Below are 21,826 nucleotides of genomic sequence, written 5' to 3'. Positions count from 1 at the left end.
TTAATTATAACCTCACAAGTTAGTATAAATCTTTGTTTCACAGATTGATGCCTTTGTTCAAGAAAACATACGTATTTATGCAAAATTATGGATTTTAAACTATTTTTGAGTACTTGTATGAAAGTTTTTCTTTCCTAACAGTAACACGAAAACTTGCTTACATTTTCCTTTAATAAAATATGCTCTGTCTACTCATTGGATTATTCTCTTGTGGTGCATTTTATACGTCACCACGGTTCGTCTAGACAGACGGTATTGCTCTGAAGGATATAGAATACAGAATATGGCATATTAGACAGAAAACGTACTTAGTTTGGATCAGAAACTGTATTAGTCACATTTAAAAAGATGTATATTTTCCTGCTATTTATTTTTTGATGTTTCTAACAAAAGAATTAACATCGATAACTCACAAAAAACAGTGCCCATTTTGATATGAATTAACACAATTTCATCTGACATAGTCCCTAAACCAGGAGCATGATTCTTCTGCAAAAATACTGTACATGCTCTTCGGCGTGATCATAATTTAGCTGACATAACGGTATGAACACTAAACATAATGTAAACTTTTGAGCTGTATGTAATTTCTTCAATGCTTAAGAATTATGCCAGAATTTCAAGTCAGTGTTTCTACCAGTATTTCTATGCCACATTTCCTGAACAATTTTCAAGGAGATTTCAGTTGAAAAGCCAGGAGATTTGATAAAAATCCAGGAGTTTACAGCATTTTCAAGTTATAAATTGATTGGTCGAATATGAAACTGTAAAAGAATATGAGATGGGCAGTGGTTTCAGGTGTTGTAAGTTTTTAAATCATTTTTAACATCAAAAGTAATGATTTAAATTTGTTTAATTATTATCATTTAATTGTCATTTACTAAGCAGAGACATTGATTATATTTACTGGCACGCGAACAGTAGCTTCAGTTTTCAGTTTATTTTATTTCTCTAAGGTTAAGACATGACGACAAGAGGTAAAAAAAAATGAGGCAACAGAAAAAAGGCATAGAAACAGTTAATCATTATCGTACAACAGTTGATGAGAAAAGCATAGTGATTAATGATACAGTTGATAATATAATGGTCTTTGCATGGACCTCTGTACCTCTTTCTAGTCTGCTGAAATGTTCTGCTTGGCCCTTTTGGACCATCAGAGCTTGAAATAAATAAATCGCTTCCACTTATGATGCACATGTGGGATCTTCATCAAACTTGTTCTGTAGCATCCATGAAACTCTAATAACTTTATTCAAATGTCTTTGCCTTAGTTCAATTTAGGGGCCAGTAGAGCAAATAATAGAAAAACCTTTCAGTCACTTTTCTCATGAACCACTTGATGAATCTCCCCCAAACTATTACATGAATCTTTCGGCATTCAAATGATTTAGCTTGATACTTGTAATCGTTACCCGGCTAATTGTTTTATAATGAACTTGTCCTGTTAAAAGGTATGCCTACCAAAAAGATACTGACTTAATGGCAAACAGTGCAGATCATGATCTGCACTGGTCGCAAAGGTAGAATAAGTCGTGTCCAGCATGATGGGTTAAACAACTCCTTATAAACCGCCTCATGGATCTTTACCAAAATTAGTCTTTAGAATCCTTTCATTGATTTAAAGACCTGCTCCAGTCCTACCTTTTAACCTTAAATTGTCACTGAAAAGTCATGAAAAACCTATGAACAATGACGCCTGTCAAAATAGAGTCTATTTTATATAGAATTCTGTATAATATACCTGTGGTTTTGCGTGCTAAAGTGTGGCGCGTGGCCGTTAACTGTTACCTATTGTAATCATGGGTTGCATACACACAATAGAATTTGAATAGCCGCAGAGCAGGGCTTTAAGCTCTGAAGATTTAACAATTGGTTCTGCTTGAACCCGTTTTAGAAGTCCCTATAGCTAAAACAAATGAAGGATAAATTAATATGTATAGATGTAAATTGAGAGGAGATAGAATAGTCATCATCTGCAGACAATGCAACTTTTTTAATAGGATCAGAAAACTCTTTTTAACAGTTAGTTAATAGTATAATTTAGCCGCGACATGAGAAAACCAACATAGTGGCTTTGCGATCAGCATGGATCCAGACCAGCCAGCGCACCCGCGTAGTCTGGCCAAGATCATGCTGTTCGCTAACGGTTTCTCTAATTGCAATAGGCTTTGAAAGCGAACAGCATGAATCCTGACCAGACTGCGCGAAGGCGCAGGCTGGTCTGGATCCATGCTGGTCGCAAAGCCACTATGTTGGTTTTCTCATGGCACGGCTCAATTATAGATTTCAGAAATGTGTCAAGCCTAAATTGAAACGCTGATACATCTTCTGTCTTAAAAGCTGGGTCATTAAAACAACACTGATTATAATCTAGAATTTAAGATAAAGGGCTTTAAAATCTGTCTAAAACAATGGCAACGCAGAAAATGAACACTCCTTGACACTGTTATCGTCATAAATACTGTTGCTCTTCCGAAAAAAATATACCCACTCAAAGTATTACCAAAACCTCCAGATAGCCAAATAAATGTAATATTAAAGGACATGTTTGAATTTATATGGAATAATAAACCTAGAAAAGTCAAAACAGAAACATTGACAATTATGATGAAGGGGATTAAAGTGGTTGATTTTAGATATATCTTCAATGCATTGAAGGCATGTTAAATTAAACATTCTAACATGGCTCGATTTGATTTCCAATTAAACAAAGAAGAAAATCAAGCTCTGTATATTCTGCGATAAACGGTTGACACGCGGACCGGTAAGAGAGCATTATGACGTCAATCATGACGTCAATTTGCCGCATGACGTCCGATACATTACTCCTCGCATAATTCTAGCATAAAACTGCTGTTCTTGTCACTTTTCGGGGGTGTTTTAACAGGAGAGAAAACGTGTGTAAACAGAGATTCTCGCGCTCGCGTGCTGTTGTAACACCTTTTTATATATGCGCGTTCTGTGGCAAAGCGTAAATGTCATTCGGCCCCAAAACGGATAATTCAAAACAAAATGACGTCAAATTTAAAAAACAACTTAGACATTCCCGCGCATTTGGTGGAAAATTAATGACGTTGAGAGACATTTTATCCATTTATCAGCAGTTTCTACGCGTTTTATGCTAGAATAGCGTTAGCGCATGTTCATTTTGTGTTATATAACATTTGCAGAATCCCTCGGGATTCTGCAGATGTTATAACACGAAAAAACATGCGTTATACCTACAATGAAGTCCAGCATAATATTTATTAAAATATATCAATGAGCATGTCAGAATGAAAACAATCAAGGCTTTCTTGTGATTTATCGTCTAATTTACCACGGTTCATCGTTCAGATGCTTCAGTATTTAACCACTCGGGCTAACGCACTCGTGGTTCAATTCCTACGCATCTAAACTCTGAACCGTGGTAAATCAGACGATAAACCACTCGAAGGCCTTGATTATTTGTTAAACAGAATGATGAAAGTAATAAACAAGCATGGAAAACATGAGAAAACATAATGCTTTAAATTGAAGGATCTTTAATATTTGAAAAAAAAACTTAACGTAAATAACATTGAAATGATAAACAAAGGTAATGCTTTCTTAAAAGATAATTATATTTTTGGCATGAAAAACCATTACAGTTTATGAAAAAGGAAACAACTGTTAGTCATCAAATCTTCTGGAAAAGTCTGAAATAAAAATCAAACTTCAAACACATTTTTTTTCTATAAAGAATTGTATGATGAACGCATTAAATATATACAACACTTCTTTGACTATAGAATAAATAGTTGGAAAATACATATTATCAGCCCACATAATATGAAGGTAAAGATAGGAGAAGGAAATATAATGTATGATAAAAATGAATTGTTACTTATAACTCTATCTTAAACGAAATCAAAGAACGAGTACTTGTATCACATGCAAATAATAAAAAGAATAACACAAATGAAATACTGAATACAATGGAAAAAATGTCTACTGTCATGTGTTCAAGTCAACCATAGACTCAAAACTGAGAAGTTTTCAGTACAAATACATTTCAAGTAATTAAAGATGAAATTAATCAATTCAAGTCTGTGTCACCTTTGTAACATGCATGTGTGAAGTCAAAAACATTTATTTTGTGAATGCCAATATTTTTAACATATGTGAAACAGACGAAACATGAAATTTTTAAGTATTTCTATACACTTTAGTTTACAAATATACTTTAGTTTACAAACAAGCAGCTTCAGTTTTTCAACAGGTAGGTCAGAAAGTAATGTAACAAACTTTTTAATCATTATAACGAAATTATATATATTTTTTCTAGTGAAATACAGAAAATGTTTGCCCGTCTAGTTTTATATATTACATCATAAACTGCGAATTGAAATAGAAAAAAAAAAAGAAATATCTACCATGAATAACAAATTAGAACAACACAATCATCACTGAACGTTGAGCTGTCCATTTTTGACAATATTATAGAAATAAAATGTGCTATTGCAAAACAATTGAGTGGAGCAATAACAATACAGTTTCCATCCGTCAGAAAATACAATTTTTATTGAGAAAGATCATATTCCCTCTCATTTTCCCCACTCATTTATAGTTAATGTACAAAAATAAGTCAAAAAATTTATTAAATATTGGATATTGATAAAAATGTGTGAAACCTATTGTGCATCTATTGTAAATGTAATATGCCTATTTGGAAATAAAAATGCATTAGAAAAAGAGAATAACACCAGAACAACTTTCATTCATTCAAATAAACATTGGTTTTGTTTACATACACTACATACGGTATGTTAATCATGATAACATGAATATTTACAGTGTAAGTGAAGCTAAACAACAAATTCATACAAAAACACACATCTGCTACAGGTAATGAGACGGTACAATTCATTGAATATTCGTTTTTAGCTCGACTATACGAAGTATATGAAGATATATATCCTACTAGCCCTGGTGTCGGCATCGGCGTTGGCGGCATCTTGCAAGGTAAAAGTTTTGATGCACTTCCTCTTTTTTCTCTTTATCTCTGTAATTACTTGATGGATTTGCTTTGAACTTAAAATAATTATTCCTCATCATCGCTCACATCATCTGGCAAAGGGCCATAACTCTTGAACCAATATTTAATTAATTATCCCCCTTTTTACTAAGAATTTCTGGTTAAAATTTTGGTGTAGGGATTTGATTCAAACTTGAAATAGTTGTTTCACATTATCACGCACATCATATGACACGAGGTTTATAACTCTAGCACATTTCTTTATGAATTATGCTCCCTTTTTGTAGAATCTTAGGTTACATTTGATGCATTTTTACTACATCTCTGTTATCACAGAAGGCATTTGATTCAAATTTATAACAATTGCTTGACATCATGATCATCACTCACATCATATGGCACAAGGGTCATAATTTTGGCAACAATATTTCATGCATTGTGTCCCCTTTTTACATAAAGTTTCATGTTAAAGTTTTGAAGCACTTTCACTCTATATCTGTTACAACCAAACGGATTTGATTCAAACTTAAATAGTTAATCAATATTACCACCCACACATTTTCCATGAATTGTGTCCCTTTTATACTTTTTAAATGTTTTGATACACTTCTCAATCTCTGTTATTACCAAATACATTTGACAAAGATATAAGCTATTCTCCACTTATAATATTCATCCATCTTGGAGTAATTAATCAAACACTCAAGTGACAGCTCTTGCTTCCTCAAATGAGCCTAGTTTCAAAATTCAACATCGAAATAGTCGAGTCTGCTGTCTCCTGCGGCAGCTCTTGTTTCTTAATGGCATAGCTTCTTTAAAACTAATTTGAATCCTAACTATCTTTGTCTTATCGTGTTACAATTGGTGAAAAGAAAGTGAATGGTTATTCATATAATTTTAAAAGAATACACTCTTAGTTTCTTTACTTCTCTTAGTAAGTTTTCTTCCCGCTTATCTTAGGATGCTAACTGGAAAATTTATATTTTAAATATGTATACAGTAAAAATCTTCTACGTTATCTAAATGTTTCTATAATCCTTCTTTATTTGTTAAAGTTTTTTTATTTTTACTATACAGTAAAAAATGTGTTATCTGTGCTATGGCATTGCAAAATAAATAATGATTTGAATTGTGTCGTAGTGACTTAAAAATTCAATACGAGATCATTCAGTGTTGTGATGTCAACAGCAGTAAATGTATCTGACTTCAGCTCAAAGACTTTTACAGTATTGCTGCATACATGAGTTACAGCTAGTTTGTTCTGGTGAGGATCAAAACAGACTGATAATGGATTTTCTTCTGGTTTGAATATGCCTAACTTTGTTTTTGAATCCTCACTTATCTGGACAATATTTGATGATCTCCACCCACAGACCAATATGTTTCCTCTCTTATCTGTACATACACCCTGAGGCTGAACTAAATCAGGATCAGTAAATGTTGATAGATAATTTCCCTGCATGTCTAGAGTTATCAAACCTTTATCATTATCAGCCACATACACACGGTCTCTGTTTGTACTCACACTAATATGTCTAGTGTTGCTGAAAATTGGATTGCCTGATTTGTCAATTGTAATTTTATTTAACATGATACCGCTTACATCATAAATATAAACAGTTTTGTCTGAATCAGATATAAAAAATTTCCCATCATTGGAGGCCAAACCAAAACAGTTATGATCCATCTTCAGCTTCCTTTTTGTTGCCATCTTGTCTCCTAGTGATACAAACTGTATGGTGTTGTTGTTCAGGCTTACTGCAGCTTCTTGTTTACTGGTTAGACATACAGCAATAGGTCTTGCATCCAGATCTAGATGGTCTGTGATGGTATCTGTAGAGACATCCAGATGTTTCAACTTGTTATTATACCAATCAGCAAGCAGCAAGGAACCATCCTCAGTAAAACAAGATCCATGTATATCACATTTACGTTCGTCTTCTTTAAGCTGAACATTAATATTCCTCTGCTGTTTCACTGTGTATACTGTGGTTCTTGGCTTGTAAGTTGCTTCAGCTGTAGACACCTCTCCTAATGTCTTTAATTGTTTTATGTTGTTTTTTATTTTCATATCAGCAGAAAAAAATACGTTCACTTCTGTTTGTTTTTTACTTGTGGAACTTTTAGCTGTAAGAATATTTCTCTGAGCAGTTTTGACACATACAAATTCTTGGGCTTTATTTCCATTGGACTTTTGCAACTTGGCAGCAGACTGTTCCAAGTCACCAATAAATTTTTCTGCTTCCTTGATCTCATACAGCAGATTTCTTTCCATATTTTTATACTGTGCATCAACTTCCTTGAGTGATTCAGATTCAAGTCTCTTGAGCTCAGCTTCCAATTCTTTTCTGTAGTTTATGATAGAATCAGTTGCTCTCTGCTTTTGTTTCTTTAACTCACTGAGGATTTGTTGTTTGGTTTTCTTTATATCATCTAAAGCTTTCTTTGCTGCAAGGAGTTGTTTCTTGGTTTGATCAGAAGCTGATTGTTTGTATAGATTGTCAACTTCATCCGGAATAGAGTGTATATCCTGGCATGTTCTGACAAAAAAAAAAGGAATCACCGTATTATGATAACAGCCTGACGTTCAATTCCTGTATTTTATTTACTGTTTGAGGACGAACTATACTTCCCCTTGTTTTGAATTATTTTCATATATATTTTATATGTTAATGTTGACACCTGACTGGAGCTCAAATACTGTAGTCTGAGATATATTTGTGAAGCTAAAATTTTGCGAATGAAATTCATTAACATGTCTGGAGCCGCATTCAGTTTTGATGTAAAAGTAACACAATGTGTATGAGTTTCATATATAAGTTACTGTGAAAAAATAATCCCATTCATTTGATGTTTAAAGGTCAAAATCCAAGAAATTATATCCCCATGAAACAGCTGTTTGGTCAAAACCACAGAATTTTGTCCCAACAATTTAAATGATTTTACAGTAATTACGACTTGGAAATATAAGTGATCACTGGAATCAATATAAATCTAATTTTTATAGTATGTGACCTTTAAAGACTACTAAATCTCGAAGTATTTACCTGTGATTTATAGCAACACAAGTGGCACACACAACCTCATCATGGTTCTTACAAAACATGTCCAAAAGTTTCGCTTTATGAATCTGGCACCTTTCTGTAGGGAAACATGGTAATGATGATTGCAAACCATGTGTACTAAAATCAGCTTTATCCAGCAATTTGTGTGCTCTCATTGACGGAAAAGCTTTGTGCATGTCTGTACATGGTATACAGTAATAGTCCTGACATTCTACACAGTATTTTTCAGCTTCCCGCGTTAAATTTTTACCAGCACACACAGAGCATTTGGTGTCTATAATTCCATCTGATGCATTGTCACCACCCTTAGTCGCCATTTTTATCCAGTTATCAGTTTTATCTTATGACAGGTATGAAGATTTTTCAATTTACTTCCTCATTTGAATTGAAATGTTTCGGTCGATATGAAACACGATATCTTTGGCAGGTTTTAAGTTTTAAAACATATCCCATATATATCGAAGTCGAGTGTGTGACTATCAGTGTGCCCATACCACGTGACTTTGACGTCATTTTATGGCTAAGACGGCAAGCCAAATTCCGTCGATTCGATTCTTCAAAGTGGCGTAAGTTCTTTATTTCTTGATCAAATATGACCAAATAAAGCGCAGGCTACGGAAAAAAGTGAGTACTTCACTCACAAGTAAACGGTTTTATCAATAGATGAACAGTTTTGGCCTGAAAACGGGAAAACTGTTTTGTTTAGAGAAAATGAGCATGGTAAGACGGCAAGCAAGAGCCCTTTTTGACAGAAAAACGGATGATTGTACACATCAGAGGTGTCACACGTATTACGGATTCACAGGAATTTAATGCCGGCTCTGTGGGGGGCCTTAATTGACAAAAATGTAGCAGAATTATTTAAAAACTTTTAAAAAATCCAAAATACGCTAAGACGGCAAGTCCGCTAAGACGGCAAGTCATTTTTTATAGTAATATCGTCCATGGAGTCACACTTCTCTACAAGCGGTCATTGGATGTTTACCAATAGTAGATTATTCTACTTCTTGTCAAAACTATAGGAAAACATCAAAGAACCGTTATATAAGTGAAGTCATATGATGTTTTAAACTACGTTATATGCTTTTTTTTTTTTTTTTGGTACAGTTGCTAAATTGTGAGGCTTAATAGATAAATTAAACGAGAATTATGATTTGTTCTAGCAGGATTGGCATATAAGTGAGAACTGTTCTAGAAAGGTTATGAATTCAAAAGCTACACATGTATACCATCTTGGATGTACCTCTGCGTGTCGGTCTTTGGATTAAAATATGTTATAGCGTTTCGAAAACTAAAGAACAAATATACAGTTGGCAGCAGGCAACAACAAATAATACACATTTTTGACCTAATCAGTACTATGTTATATGTTCACAAGTCTGTTGTACATATAATGTTTGAGCGAATGTTTTCTTGACAAATCGTTATGTATTACAAATAAGGCTACTTATTAAGAAGAGCCATTTTGTCGACTTCCACAAATCAAAAACACAATTTTCAGATATATAGAATAATGTTTTGACAAATAAGAATCTTATTCTTAACTCATTCTATAAGCTAGAAGACATGCTTTAAAAAGTATTTCTATGTAGCTGTGTTCAAAGTTTTGAGTAGAATAGAAAAATCTTATTTTTTCCCCCAAAAATTTAACACGATATCACATATTAAAATAGAAATAGTGGAAACTCCACAGGTCGCTCAAAACAACAAAAACGAAAATGTTGCAGGCTCGGTTTCATTGAGCCTGCTCATGGATGGTAGTGGAAATGCATGCTTCCGTCCACGCCCTCTAGCCCCGGGTTGAGCAGAACTCAATATTTACACATGCTAAAAGTACAAAAAGCAATTTAGAGACATCCGCAGATGTATTCAAACGATGATGAACATGGAACCTTCAGTGATACACGTGTTGAGGCGTGTAATTCCATGAAGAGCGGCGTTTGGTCCCCAGATAAAATAAAGGGTTTGCCCCAAACGAGAAAACAATGGGCAGAACTAAACAAACTGGATTTTAGGAAGGGGATCTGAGGTTATGGAGCCTGCGTATCACAGGAACAGTCAAAAGACAAAATTAAAAAGCAGGCACCATATCCAAGGGGTGATTAAACAATACCCAAGGCTATGAAAGCGGGAGTATTGGAACCACACACAAATACACCAACTTTCACAATTCTTGGAGAAAGGGTTGTATAGTTCTACACATTTCTGCAAAATCAACTTCTTGTTTAGCCGAGCCTAGAAATAAAATGTACTGATGTCACGACTTAAGTAATCGTAACACCAAAACATTAAAAATGTTGCAGCCCTACTTCTTTAATTCATTGGTTGTTGTCTTTAAACTCCACTACCTTGTTTAAAATGTTTGTACAAACGACCGACCCTGCTACAACAACAGTAGAAGTCAGTGGGGTCCGCCAAACTGGAAACTAGACCTGTATCTACCCCAAGATCCTGCTATTTCGACTTCCGTGCAGTTTTGAGATAAGAAAAAGAACCATACACATGAAAATCATCGGGAGAAGACGCAAATGACCTGTTGATATGTTTTGATTCAATGTTGCTTAAAAGAAATCAAAGTTTCATTTATCGGGCACACATACTTAGAAACTTCACATCAAGCAAACACCAACATTTGATATACTAAGATAAGATTTATTCACTGAGTCGGAAAGTCAAATTACAAGTAACATTAGCTCTGATGAGATTTTTAACCGACTATAAATTCTCGTTATGTACTGTTTTGATTTTATTTTGCTTCATAATCTATTTTAAAAACTCTGTAGCTTTTATTCTGTTTTATTAACGTTTATCAAAATGACAACTTTCATGTAAATTTTTCAATTCAATAACAATCATAATAATCTGAAACTGATGTAATGTTGTTAAAAGTCATAGTAAAGTACCCCTAACATCTAAATGTATTCAGCATTTGCAAGGAATGTCAATTATTTATCTTGTAAGTATTAATATAGGTTATTACATTAAATATCGAGACAAATAGGTAAATTAACCAGACGTGTACTTGCAACACGACCATTTTCCTTAAAGCCCTGCTCCCGTCCTACCTTTTAACCTTGAATTGTCACTGAAAAAGCATGAAATCCTGACTATGAACAGTGACGTCTGTCAAAATAGAGTCTATTGTACATGAAATTCTGTATGAAATACCTGTGGTTTTGCGTGCTAAAGGTTGGCACGTGGCCGTTAACTGTTACCTATTGTAATCATTGGTTGCATACACACAAAAGAATTTGAATTGCCGCGGAGCAGGGCTTTAACTTGTAACGTGTAGCTTTCCATGTTACAGTGGAAAACCTTAAACAAATATTTTGACTCAGTTTTGCATCTGCCTTACAGAGATATTAAAACGATAAAGCAAAATGTTAAATGATAAATAATATGAATCGGTCGTTATAAAAGCTGTACAAAAAAAAAAGGATAAAATAAGAATAAAGAGAAATAATTCAGAAAGAAAATCTATTTTTTAAATGAAATAAAGCAGATTATCATTTAGCTTACTCCTACACAGTGATCTCCCTTGTCATTCGAATCAGGACGGGCAGAAAGAATCGCATGCAGATCTATATCCTATACAACTAGAAAAAATTATTCAGATCATATGCTGTTTTATTACTGACGAGTGCATTATGTATTAAGGCTAAACTAGAGAAATCTTTCTTATAGGTTTTGAACTATATTTTTCACGGCATATTTTCATGCGCTTCGGTCACGTCTGCGTTTTTTCTGAATTGTTTTAAAGGAATACACCTTCGCTTTTCAACTTAGTCATGCTCGATGGATCAACAGACTTAAAAACATAATTTTAATACGAAATGGCGCATTCTTTAACCTTATTGTATTTACATATGTATGAAAATATCAACCGACTGTAGAACAATGTTCAGAAAACATCAATAAGGATGTCGGTCGATTAGCCCGAAAAAAAAACGGGCAAACACTTTACAGCGGATTAATCTGTCTTTCAGTGAAAATGGTTAGGTAGCAGATGGCGGTTTTTTCTAGTACTTCGGACTTCCGAGCGATGTGGCCAAGTCAGACGGCTTCCGATATCTTACGAGATGCAGACCTGAAAATAAAAAGATACCGGTTTACATCTTACTTGAAAAAGAAATAAAATACATAGTAAACTTCATACAAAGCATAGATTTTTAAATCCACAAGCCACCTGAAAGATAATTTCAGCCCGCGAAAATACATGACATTTCAGCCCAAATTAGCCATATCTCCAACTGGCCTTAAAATGTTAGGGGAAATGATAGAGCCAAATGGCCACTTGCATTCTGTACTCAGTTTCAAGTATTACTTGCAGAGCTGGACAAAAATACCTGTCTACCGATTACTTTTTTCACTATTTTCAACTGTGTGAGGCCTATATGACATTTGACAGTTCACGAGACGCTCAATGCTGATAGTGGTATATATGCATTTCAAGCAGTTATATGAAAATGATGCCATCAAGCTTACATTCGCATCTGCCAGAATTTCTGCAACATACCATTCTTAAACTTGTTAATCACAAACTCACATCAACAAATATTTCAAACATCAAAACAGCCTTCACTTCAAGGTTTTATCTCTAATGACAGATTTTGACCCTGGCCAATTCGAATCTGTGGCTGGAAACTACCAACTGCTACCTTAAGGACCAAGACATGCATCTCCATGGACTGTCTGGCACCTGATTCTAAGAAAATGATCTATGACAAATAAAATCTTACCAATATTTAAACAATGCTTTGTTCTTCTTGCAAATTGCACATGTCCAAACAATGTCTACAATATTGTGGTTTTGGCCCCATTTTACACACATATTTCTTACTGCATCTATCTTTCTGACATTAAAAAAAGACTTACCTACTATTACATGATGGCCATAAATGTACTGTATTAGCATTGTGCACAGCCCTGCATACTTGAGGAACAGAATTAAAGCAGCACAGCTTACTTACCCAAGACTAACTGTACTTCAAGTCCGCAAGCTCAGGAAAAGCCGCCCCTGTTTACAAGTACTTTTTCATATTACCTTACATACAGTAAGTATAAAATAGCTTTAAATAAATATTTTACAATGCACTTTTGTTGTTGTTGTTGTTGTTGTTGTTGTTGCCAAACTTACCTATTTTAACGAATTCGAGCAGTCTCCCAGTACATCTCCGAGAAACCATATCTTCTCTTAATTAAAAACAAATATCTGCAAATGTTACCTCACTCCAGGACCTTAAATGCACCCAAGATGTATCCACTCTCTACACTTTTCTTCTGTCGTCATGTCCTGACACCGATAAAGCCACAATAGAAATTTGTAAGAACTAAAATCATACCTGCCACTCGAGAAATATCTTCGAAAGAAATATCACCACAAAATCCAGTTCCGAGCCTTGTGAAACAGCCATGTATTTACAAAATGCCAAAAAGTTGCACCTATACTTCCTTTAAATAGTCCTTCTTCCTTTAAATTTGATATAAATACAAAAGAAATGTGTTTCCCGCTAGAAATTTTAAGAAAACCCTACACTACAAACAAAAATAAGATTTACTTACCCGGTAAAATCAGAGTTACCTCCCTTAACTTCTACCATATCAAACAACATCTGTCTATGTTATGAATCCATTCAGCTCGGATTTTTAAATAACACATACTGGAGAGCTTGAACAACACAAAGAAAGCATGAAATAGTACTTACAAAAATTGACAAGTGTCTTAAGGTAGCAGATGGCGGTTTTTTCTAGTACTTCGGACTTCCGAGCGATGTGGCCAAGTCAGACGGCTTCCGATATCTTACGAGATGCAGACCTGAAAATAAAAAGATACCGGTTTACATCTTACTTGAAAAAGAAATAAAATACATAGTAAACTTCATACAAAGCATAGATTTTTAAATCCACAAGCACCTGAAAGATAATTTCAGCCCGCGAAAATACATGACATTTCAGCCCAAATTAGCCATATCTCCAACTGGCCTTAAAATGTTAGGGGAAATGATAGAGCCAAATGGCCACTTGCATTCTGTACTCAGTTTCAAGTATTACTTGCAGAGCTGGACAAAAATACCTGTCTACCGATTACTTTTTTCACTATTTTCAACTGTGTGAGGCCTATATGACATTTGACAGTTCACGAGACGCTCAATGCTGATAGTGGTATATATGCATTTCAAGCAGTTATATGAAAATGATGCCATCAAGCTTACATTCGCATCTGCCAGAATTTCTGCAACATACCATTCTTAAACTTGTTAATCACAAACTCACATCAACAAATATTTCAAACATCAAAACAGCCTTCACTTCAAGGTTTTATCTCTAATGACAGATTTTGACCCTGGCCAATTCGAATCTGTGGCTGGAAACTACCAACTGCTACCTTAGTCTGATATTTTTGCAAGCTCTGGTATACGGTAATTATAGGTCTCAACCACTTCGTGGTTTCAACCTAAAAATCAATTTAGCAACATCCGATGATGTATTCATTCGGCGAAGCATCTGCTAGCTTCAATGATAGTGTGTAATTCCACCAAAAACGGTGTATGGTCCAAAGTTAAAATAATTGTTTTGCCTTAATGAACAAACAGTGAGGATAAACCGTTTATATCTCTTTTGTCCAGCACTAGTGATTCAAGGAGAGGATGAAAGATGATCAATGAATGTCACTGAACTTTTATGTAAGTGTTCACTGAAGGTTTCATGTTCACCGCCGTTTGAATACATCTGTGGATGTCTCTAAATTGCTTGTTGTACTTATAGCATGTGTAAATGTTGAGTTCTGCTCAACCCGGGGCTAGAGGGCGTGGACGGTAGCATGCATTTCCACTACCGTCCATGAACAGGCTCAATCAAACCGAGCCTGCAACATTTTCGTTTCTGGCGTGTTGGGCGATCTGTAAAGTTTCCACTTTTCTCTATTTTATTTCACAAGCATTGATGAAACATAGTAAAAATGTTACTGACGGATGGATTGATAGGAGGATGGACGGCCTGTAACCACGGAAGTGTTGAATTACGTAAGTTGGTGCAACCAGGTATATCTAATAAAAATGACTTGCCGTCTTAGCGGACTTGCCGTCTTAGCATATTTTGGATTTTTTAAAAGTTTTTAAATAATTCTGCTACATTTTTGTCAATTAAGGCCGCCCACAGAGCAAGCATTAAATTCCTGTGAATCGGTAATACGTGCGAGACCTCTGATGTGTACAATCATCCGTTTTTCTGTCAAAAAGGGCTCTTGCTTGCCGTCTTACCATGCTCATTTTCTCTAAACAAAACAGTTTTCCCGTTTTCAGTCCAAAACTGTTCATCTATTGATAAAACCGTTTACTTGTGTGTGAGTGAAGTACTCACTTTTTTCCGTAGCCTGCGCTTTATTTGGTCATATTTGATCAAGAAATAAAGAACTTACGCCACTTTGAAGAATCGAATCGACGGAATTTGGCTTGCCGTCTTAGCCATAAAATGACGTCAAAGTCACGTGGTATGGGCACACTGTGGACGGTTTTACTAAATAGCTATTTGTTTCAATGGCGGCTATTTTAATGTTCTAAAAATAGAATTCCAAATAGTTGTGACCTTGGCCTTTACAGCAAAAAGTCTTATATTGTTCCAAGCTATCGTTGTACAAAATTTGGCACTTTAGTCCAGCCTGTCTAGAAATTGGCACGAATCGATTGTATAAAGGGTTACTGATACTGAAGAAAAAATTTACTCTAATTAGGAATGAGATATTGCGAAAGAAAGGTTTAGAACTTTTTGTCGCAAGTTATTACTAGTTCTTCTTCATAACTGGCTGCATGACTAGGAGGATATTTGCTTAAAAGGCTGTCTGAGATCCTCCTAATCATGCAGTCAGTCATGAAGAAGTATGAACTAGCGGCAAAAAATCCTTCCTGTTCACAGTTGGGTGTCAATAGCTTATATTCGTGTCCGCGCCATATTGTGTAAACTGTTTGGATGATTATTATAAAACTAACATTAATTGTTTACGTCACCAAGACGAAATGCATAACGCACAACCCAGATCACTAGATACAATTAAGAGCAAGGTCAAGCTTGGAGGTAAAAAAAACAACAAATAGCTTAACTTTATGTCCGCTCCATATCTTTTTAATTGCTGGGAACATTTTCATAAAACTAACAGTAGTTGTAACCCTCCTCAAGACAATTTCCAGAGCGGACTTCCACATAGGTCACTTTGTCCGAGTTCAAGTGTTATATATTTTGACATTCGACACCCGATCCTTGCTACTTTATAACAGGTTCAATTGTGTGTATATGACTAATACATCTGAATTCATGATACAGAAGCGACTGATTCGTAGTCCCGATAGATTGAGTCAAGAAGCACGCCCATAGACTGAGTCTAGCAGCATGCTCATACAGTGCTCATAAATTGAGTCAAGCAGTTTGCCTACAGATTAATTCGAGAAGCACGCCCGTATATTGAGTCAAGGAGCATGCCCATGAATCGAGTCAAGCAGAATGCCCAAAGATTGAGTCAAACAGAATGCCCATAAATTGAGTCAAGAAGCACGCTCGTACATTGAGTCAAGCAGCATGCTCATCAATTAAGTCAAATGGCATGCCCACAGATTGAGTCAGCATGCCCATGGATTAAGTCTAGAATCACGCCCAGAGATTGTGTCAAGGGTTTTCCCATAAATTGAGTCAAGTAGAATGCCCATAGATTGAGTTAAGGAGCATGCCCATCATTCGAGTTAAGAAGCATGTCCATAGATAGAGTGAAGCAGAATGCCCATAAATTGTGTCAAGCAGAATGCCCATAGGTTGAGTCAAGAAGCATGCCCTACACTGATTCAAGCATCATGCCCATAGACTGAGGTAAACAGCATGCTTATAGATTGAGTCAAGCAGCATAGATTCTCATGCTCATAGAATGAGTCAAGAAACACAAACACAGATTGAGTCAAGCAGCATGCTTATAGACTGAACCAAGCAGCATGCACATAGATTAAGTCAACCAGTATGGCCAAAGATCGAGTCAAGCAGCATGTTCATAGATTGAGTGAAGAAACATATTCATAGATTGAGTGAAGAAGCAAACCTATGGATTTAGTAAAGCAATATGCTCAAAGATAGAGTCAAGTCACATGCCAACAGATTAAGACGAAATGCGTGCCCACAGATTGAGTCAAGCAAAATGCCAATAGAATAAGTCAAGCAGCATGCCCAAAGATCGAGTCAAGCAGGTTATTTCATAGATTGAGCTAAGAAGCCACCTATGGTTTGACTAAAGCAATATGCTCGAAGATCGAGTCAAGTCACATGCCAATAGATTTAGACAAAAGGCGTGTCTATAGATGGAGCCAAGAAATATGCCAATAGATTAAGTCAAAAAGCATGCCTTAACATTCAGACTAGCAGAATGCTAAAAGAATGAATCAGATTGAGTCAAGCAGCCTATCAATAGATTAAGTCAAGAAGCATGCTCACAGATTGAGTAAAGCAGCATGCCAATTGATTGTGTCAAGCTGTATGCTCATAGACTAGAAGCAGGAAAGAAGCATGTCCATAGACTGAGCAAAGCAATATGCTTATAAATCGAGTCAGGCATAAAAAGATTAAGACAAAAAGCTTGCCTATAGATGTAGTCAAGCAGCATGTCCATAGACTGAGTAAAGCATAATGCTCATAGAATGAGTCAAGAAACACACCCATAGATTGAGTCAAGCAGCATGTCAACAAACTGAATCAAGCAACATGCCCATAGATTAAGTCAAGCAGTATGCCCACAGATCGAGTCAAGCAGCATGTTCATAGATTGAGTCAAGAAGCACACTTTGGATTGGCTAAAGCCATATGCTCGAAGATCGAGTCAAGTCACATGCCAATATATTAAGACAAAAGGCGTGCCTATAGATCGAATCAAGCAACTTGCCAATAGATTAAGTCAAAATGCATGCCTATACATTCAGTATAGCAGTATGCTCATAGATTGAGTTAAGACGCATGCCCGAAGATGGAGTTAAGCAGCATGTCCATAGATTGCGACAAGCAGCATACCAATAGATTAAGTCAAGTAGCATGCTCAGAGATTAAGTAAAGCAGCATGCCAATAGATTGAGTCTAGCTGCACGATCATAGAATAGACTCAGTAAAAAGGCATTCCCATAGACTGATCCGAGCAATTTGCTCATAGATCGAGTCAAGCCGCATACAAATAGATTAAGACGAAAAACATGTCAATAGATTGAGTCAAAGCATAATGCTCATAGATTGAGCCAAGAAGCATGCCCTTAGACAGAGTCGAGCAGTATGTCTATAGGTCCAGTCAAGCAGCATGCCCATAAATTGCGTTCAGCAGGATGTCCGAGTCAAGAAACATACCTGTAACTTGATTCAACCAGCGTGACAGACTGACACTAGCAGCTTGCCAATTACAGTCCAAGTCTGGCAACATGCCAATAGAACGAGTGAAGCAGTATGTCCTTAGATTGAGTCAAGAAGCTAGTTCATAGACTGAGTCGAGCAGCATGCCCATAGACCGAGTAAAATAGCATGCTCATAGACTTAGTGCCACAGCATGCCCATAGACTAAGTCAAGCAGCCTGCTCATGTACTGAGTCAAGCAGCATGATCATAGATTGAGTCAAGAAGCAAGTCATCAGATTGAGTCAAGCAGCATACCCATATATTAAGTGAAGAATCGTGCCCATAGATTGAGTGAAGCGGCATACTCATAGGTTGGGTCATGAAGCATACCTACATGAAGTCAATCAGTATGCAGCAAGCTCATAGACTGAGTCAAGTATCATGCTCATGCACTGAGTCAAGCAGCATGGGTACCAACTGAGTCAACCAAAATGCTCATAAGTTGAGTCAAGAAAAATGTTCATGAGCAGTAAATATCCCTTACCAGTATATACTTATCTTAAGCAGGATACCCCTAAATTTACTGCAGCATCATTGCACATGCAGCACTTCTCAATATTTACTTAGTCAGCATGCCTTACTTTTTACTCAAGTATCATGCCTAAATATTTACTCCAGCTGCATGTCCTCATATTTACTCTGGTGGCATGCCACTATCAGTACGACCGACAAATATAATTCAGGAAATATTTGCACCAGTTCTGGACCTTGTTTTCATATGATGATGATGATGTCGAACTTACAATTAATAACAAAGATAAAGTGGAAGTGCATCAAAATAACCTGAAGTTCTTGTTTTTTTTGGGGGGAGGAGGGGGGGGGGGTTGTTTAATGCCGTTTTTCAACAGTATTTCAGTTATTTAACAGCAGGCAGTTAAACTAACCTATGTTCCTGGATTCTGTACCAGTAAAAACCTGTTCTTCGCAAGTAACTACCAAACTTCCCCGCATGAATCAGAGATGGAGGACGAATGATTTCAGACACAGTCTTTTATCAAATCGTCACAGAAAACATATGCGTCGCCACGGGCTCGAACTCATGATCTGCACTTTTCCTATTGAGCTAAGCGGGCGGGCCTGAAATTCTAAGTAATAGGGGACATATATTCATGGAATATTTGTGCAAGAGAATGGCCCTTGTGTTGATAGTGAGCTGTGGAACAACTATTTTCGAGTTTGAATCAAATACATTCTGTATTAACTCAAATAGAGGGAAAGGGCATCAAAACTTTTTTCTGACATTTTTCGTAAAAAGGGGGCATAATTCATATCATATCATATTGGTGTCAGGGTTATGGACCTTGTGTCAAATGATGCAAGTGATGATGTGGAATAAATGGTTTAAGTTTGAATCAAATTCTTTTAGTAATAATTGCGATAGAATGAGTGCACCAGAACATAAACCTGAAATTTTATTTTTTGGGTTTAACGTTTCACCAACACAATTATAGGTCATATGGCAACTTTCCAGCTTTGATGGTGTTGGAAGACCCCAGGTGCCCTTCTTTGCATTATTTCGTCAAAAGCGGACACCTGGTTAGAACCACCAACTTTAAGCCAGCTGAATGGTTTCCTCACAATAAGAATTCAATGCCCCGAGTTAGTCTCAAACCCACATCGATTAGGGGCAAGTGATTTGAAGTCAGCAACCTTAACCACTCGGCCACCGAGTCCCCAACTGAAATTTTAAGTAAAAGGGGGATAGTTCATGAAATATTGTTCAAGGCACTTGTTCCATATGATGTGGGTGTTGATAAGGAATAACTATTCTATGTTTGACGCGGATCAGTCAAGTATTAATTATAGAGATAAAGGGTAAGTGCATAAATTCTTTAACCAAGGTGAAGCAGCAGAAATGGACACTGACTACAGGTCCAGTAGGATAGCTCTCCATCGACTTAGTAGTCAAGCTAAAAATTGCTGTACGATTTTGATTTGGACAGTATTTTCTTATACTGAAAACTATTTCTCTTTTTTTCCAAGAAGAAGAAAAGAAATTATTTTTTTGATTGTCTTCACAACTTAAACATTTCTTCCAGCATTACCTATAGCTGGACAATGGCTTTCATATAAAACAAACACAATGGTAAGGCATTCTTCCCTTTTAATAATAACAATAATGTTATTTTAAAATTTAAAACAATATGTAATTTAATATACGAGAACACATATATTGGTAACATGAACAAATGTTATACAAAGTTCAGGATATTTTATTTTTCTATCATATGATCAGAGCAATATGTTTCCGCAAAATTTCTAGAGCAATACCTTTTTTCTGATGATAATCATTTTAACTGTAACAGTTTTGTATTCTATTTTATAGATTCAGATAAAATTTGGTATCACAAGTTATCTGGAAGAAATTTTAAAGTACTGCTAAGTTTCTTTCTAGATGTATGTATTCTAACTGTTTAAAATAAATTTATCGTAATAAAAGTAGAATTGTGTCAAAGCAAACCTGCGGTCCCTTTTGTCAGTTTTCAGTCTATTGACATTGTCAAAGTAAAAAAAAAATAATGCCTTATCAAAGAAGCAGAAATATTAAGAATTGGCAAACATTATATTTTTACACTTTCTTCTTTCTAAGTAATCTAGAATACTTCATGCCAAGTATACAAAAACATGTATATAAAGCTATAGCATAGATTTATTTTCAAGCTGAACTCCAATAATCACAAAATAAAATACTCATTCCATCAAAATTTGAGATGCTCAAGTTTCAACAGTATCATTAGAGCTCAAAGATAATCTGTTCTTGAAAGTAGTAATATAAATGATAACAGGCAGTAATACAACTACAGATCTTTCAACAGTATCTACTAATCATTTCTATTTTAATTTGTCTTTTCTCCATACTGTCAGACTGTACTTGTCTGACAAAATTTTATTTTAGCAATAATGTAAAGTGGGCAATATTAATAGCATTCTCTTAAGGTATCGGTAGTATATAATGTTATAACAATAAAATATTTTCATGCAATAACATACTGGTATTCTCATATCCTGTTTCAATGGTAAATGCAGCTTACTTGAGCACATGGTTTCTCATTGCCAGCTGGGGAATATGGAAATCATGTACAGAAAATACTAATCAAACAGAATCTGCATTATTGGAACACTACCTTAAAATCCATAAAATCTGGGTTCCTGTCATATAAATAATTTTGTTGATAAACATATTGTACAACTGTTTGCAACCTAAAATGTTGTATTAACTTTTTTGCTTAATGCTAGCACTGGCAAGGATAAATAAAAATTATATTTCTGTCTTATCCTGTTGTATTGTGATAAAAAGCCAAGCATGTGCACAAATTTCAACTCCACTGATCTTTGCAGACATCATGGTTTTATCAGTACA

At 35.5% G+C, this 21,826-nt stretch overlaps 1 protein-coding gene and 1 long non-coding RNA gene across 4 annotated transcripts; both read right to left on the bottom strand.

Annotated features, from left to right (window-relative positions):
• Nucleotides 1-3,466: 3,466 nt before the first annotated feature.
• LOC123540683 (uncharacterized) lies at nt 3,467-8,546 on the bottom strand. Its single transcript, XM_053545593.1, has 2 exons — nt 8,044-8,546; nt 3,467-7,536 (listed from the first exon to the last, which is right to left on the bottom strand). Exons 1-2 carry the CDS (start codon nt 8,376-8,378, stop codon nt 6,141-6,143), a joined length of 1,731 nt encoding a protein of 576 aa, XP_053401568.1. The 5' UTR covers nt 8,379-8,546; the 3' UTR covers nt 3,467-6,140.
• A 3,510-nt stretch (nt 8,547-12,056) lies between these two features.
• LOC128557685 (uncharacterized) lies at nt 12,057-14,450 on the bottom strand. 3 transcript variants are annotated; one of them, XR_008371319.1, is made up of 3 exons: nt 14,335-14,450; nt 13,767-13,876; nt 12,057-12,148 (listed from the first exon to the last, which is right to left on the bottom strand). It is a non-coding gene; the product is annotated as an uncharacterized LOC128557685 (long non-coding RNA). The 3 variants fall into 3 exon arrangements; XR_008371320.1 differs by having other exon boundaries at nt 14,150-14,443; XR_008371317.1 differs by having other exon boundaries at nt 14,135-14,442.
• Nucleotides 14,451-21,826: the final 7,376 nt, after the last annotated feature.

This window comes from Mercenaria mercenaria, chromosome 1 (genome assembly GCF_021730395.1).
Source record: "Mercenaria mercenaria strain notata chromosome 1, MADL_Memer_1, whole genome shotgun sequence".
Lineage (NCBI taxonomy): Eukaryota > Metazoa > Mollusca > Bivalvia > Venerida > Veneridae > Mercenaria > Mercenaria mercenaria.
This window is presented reverse-complemented; position numbering and strand designations above follow the sequence as displayed.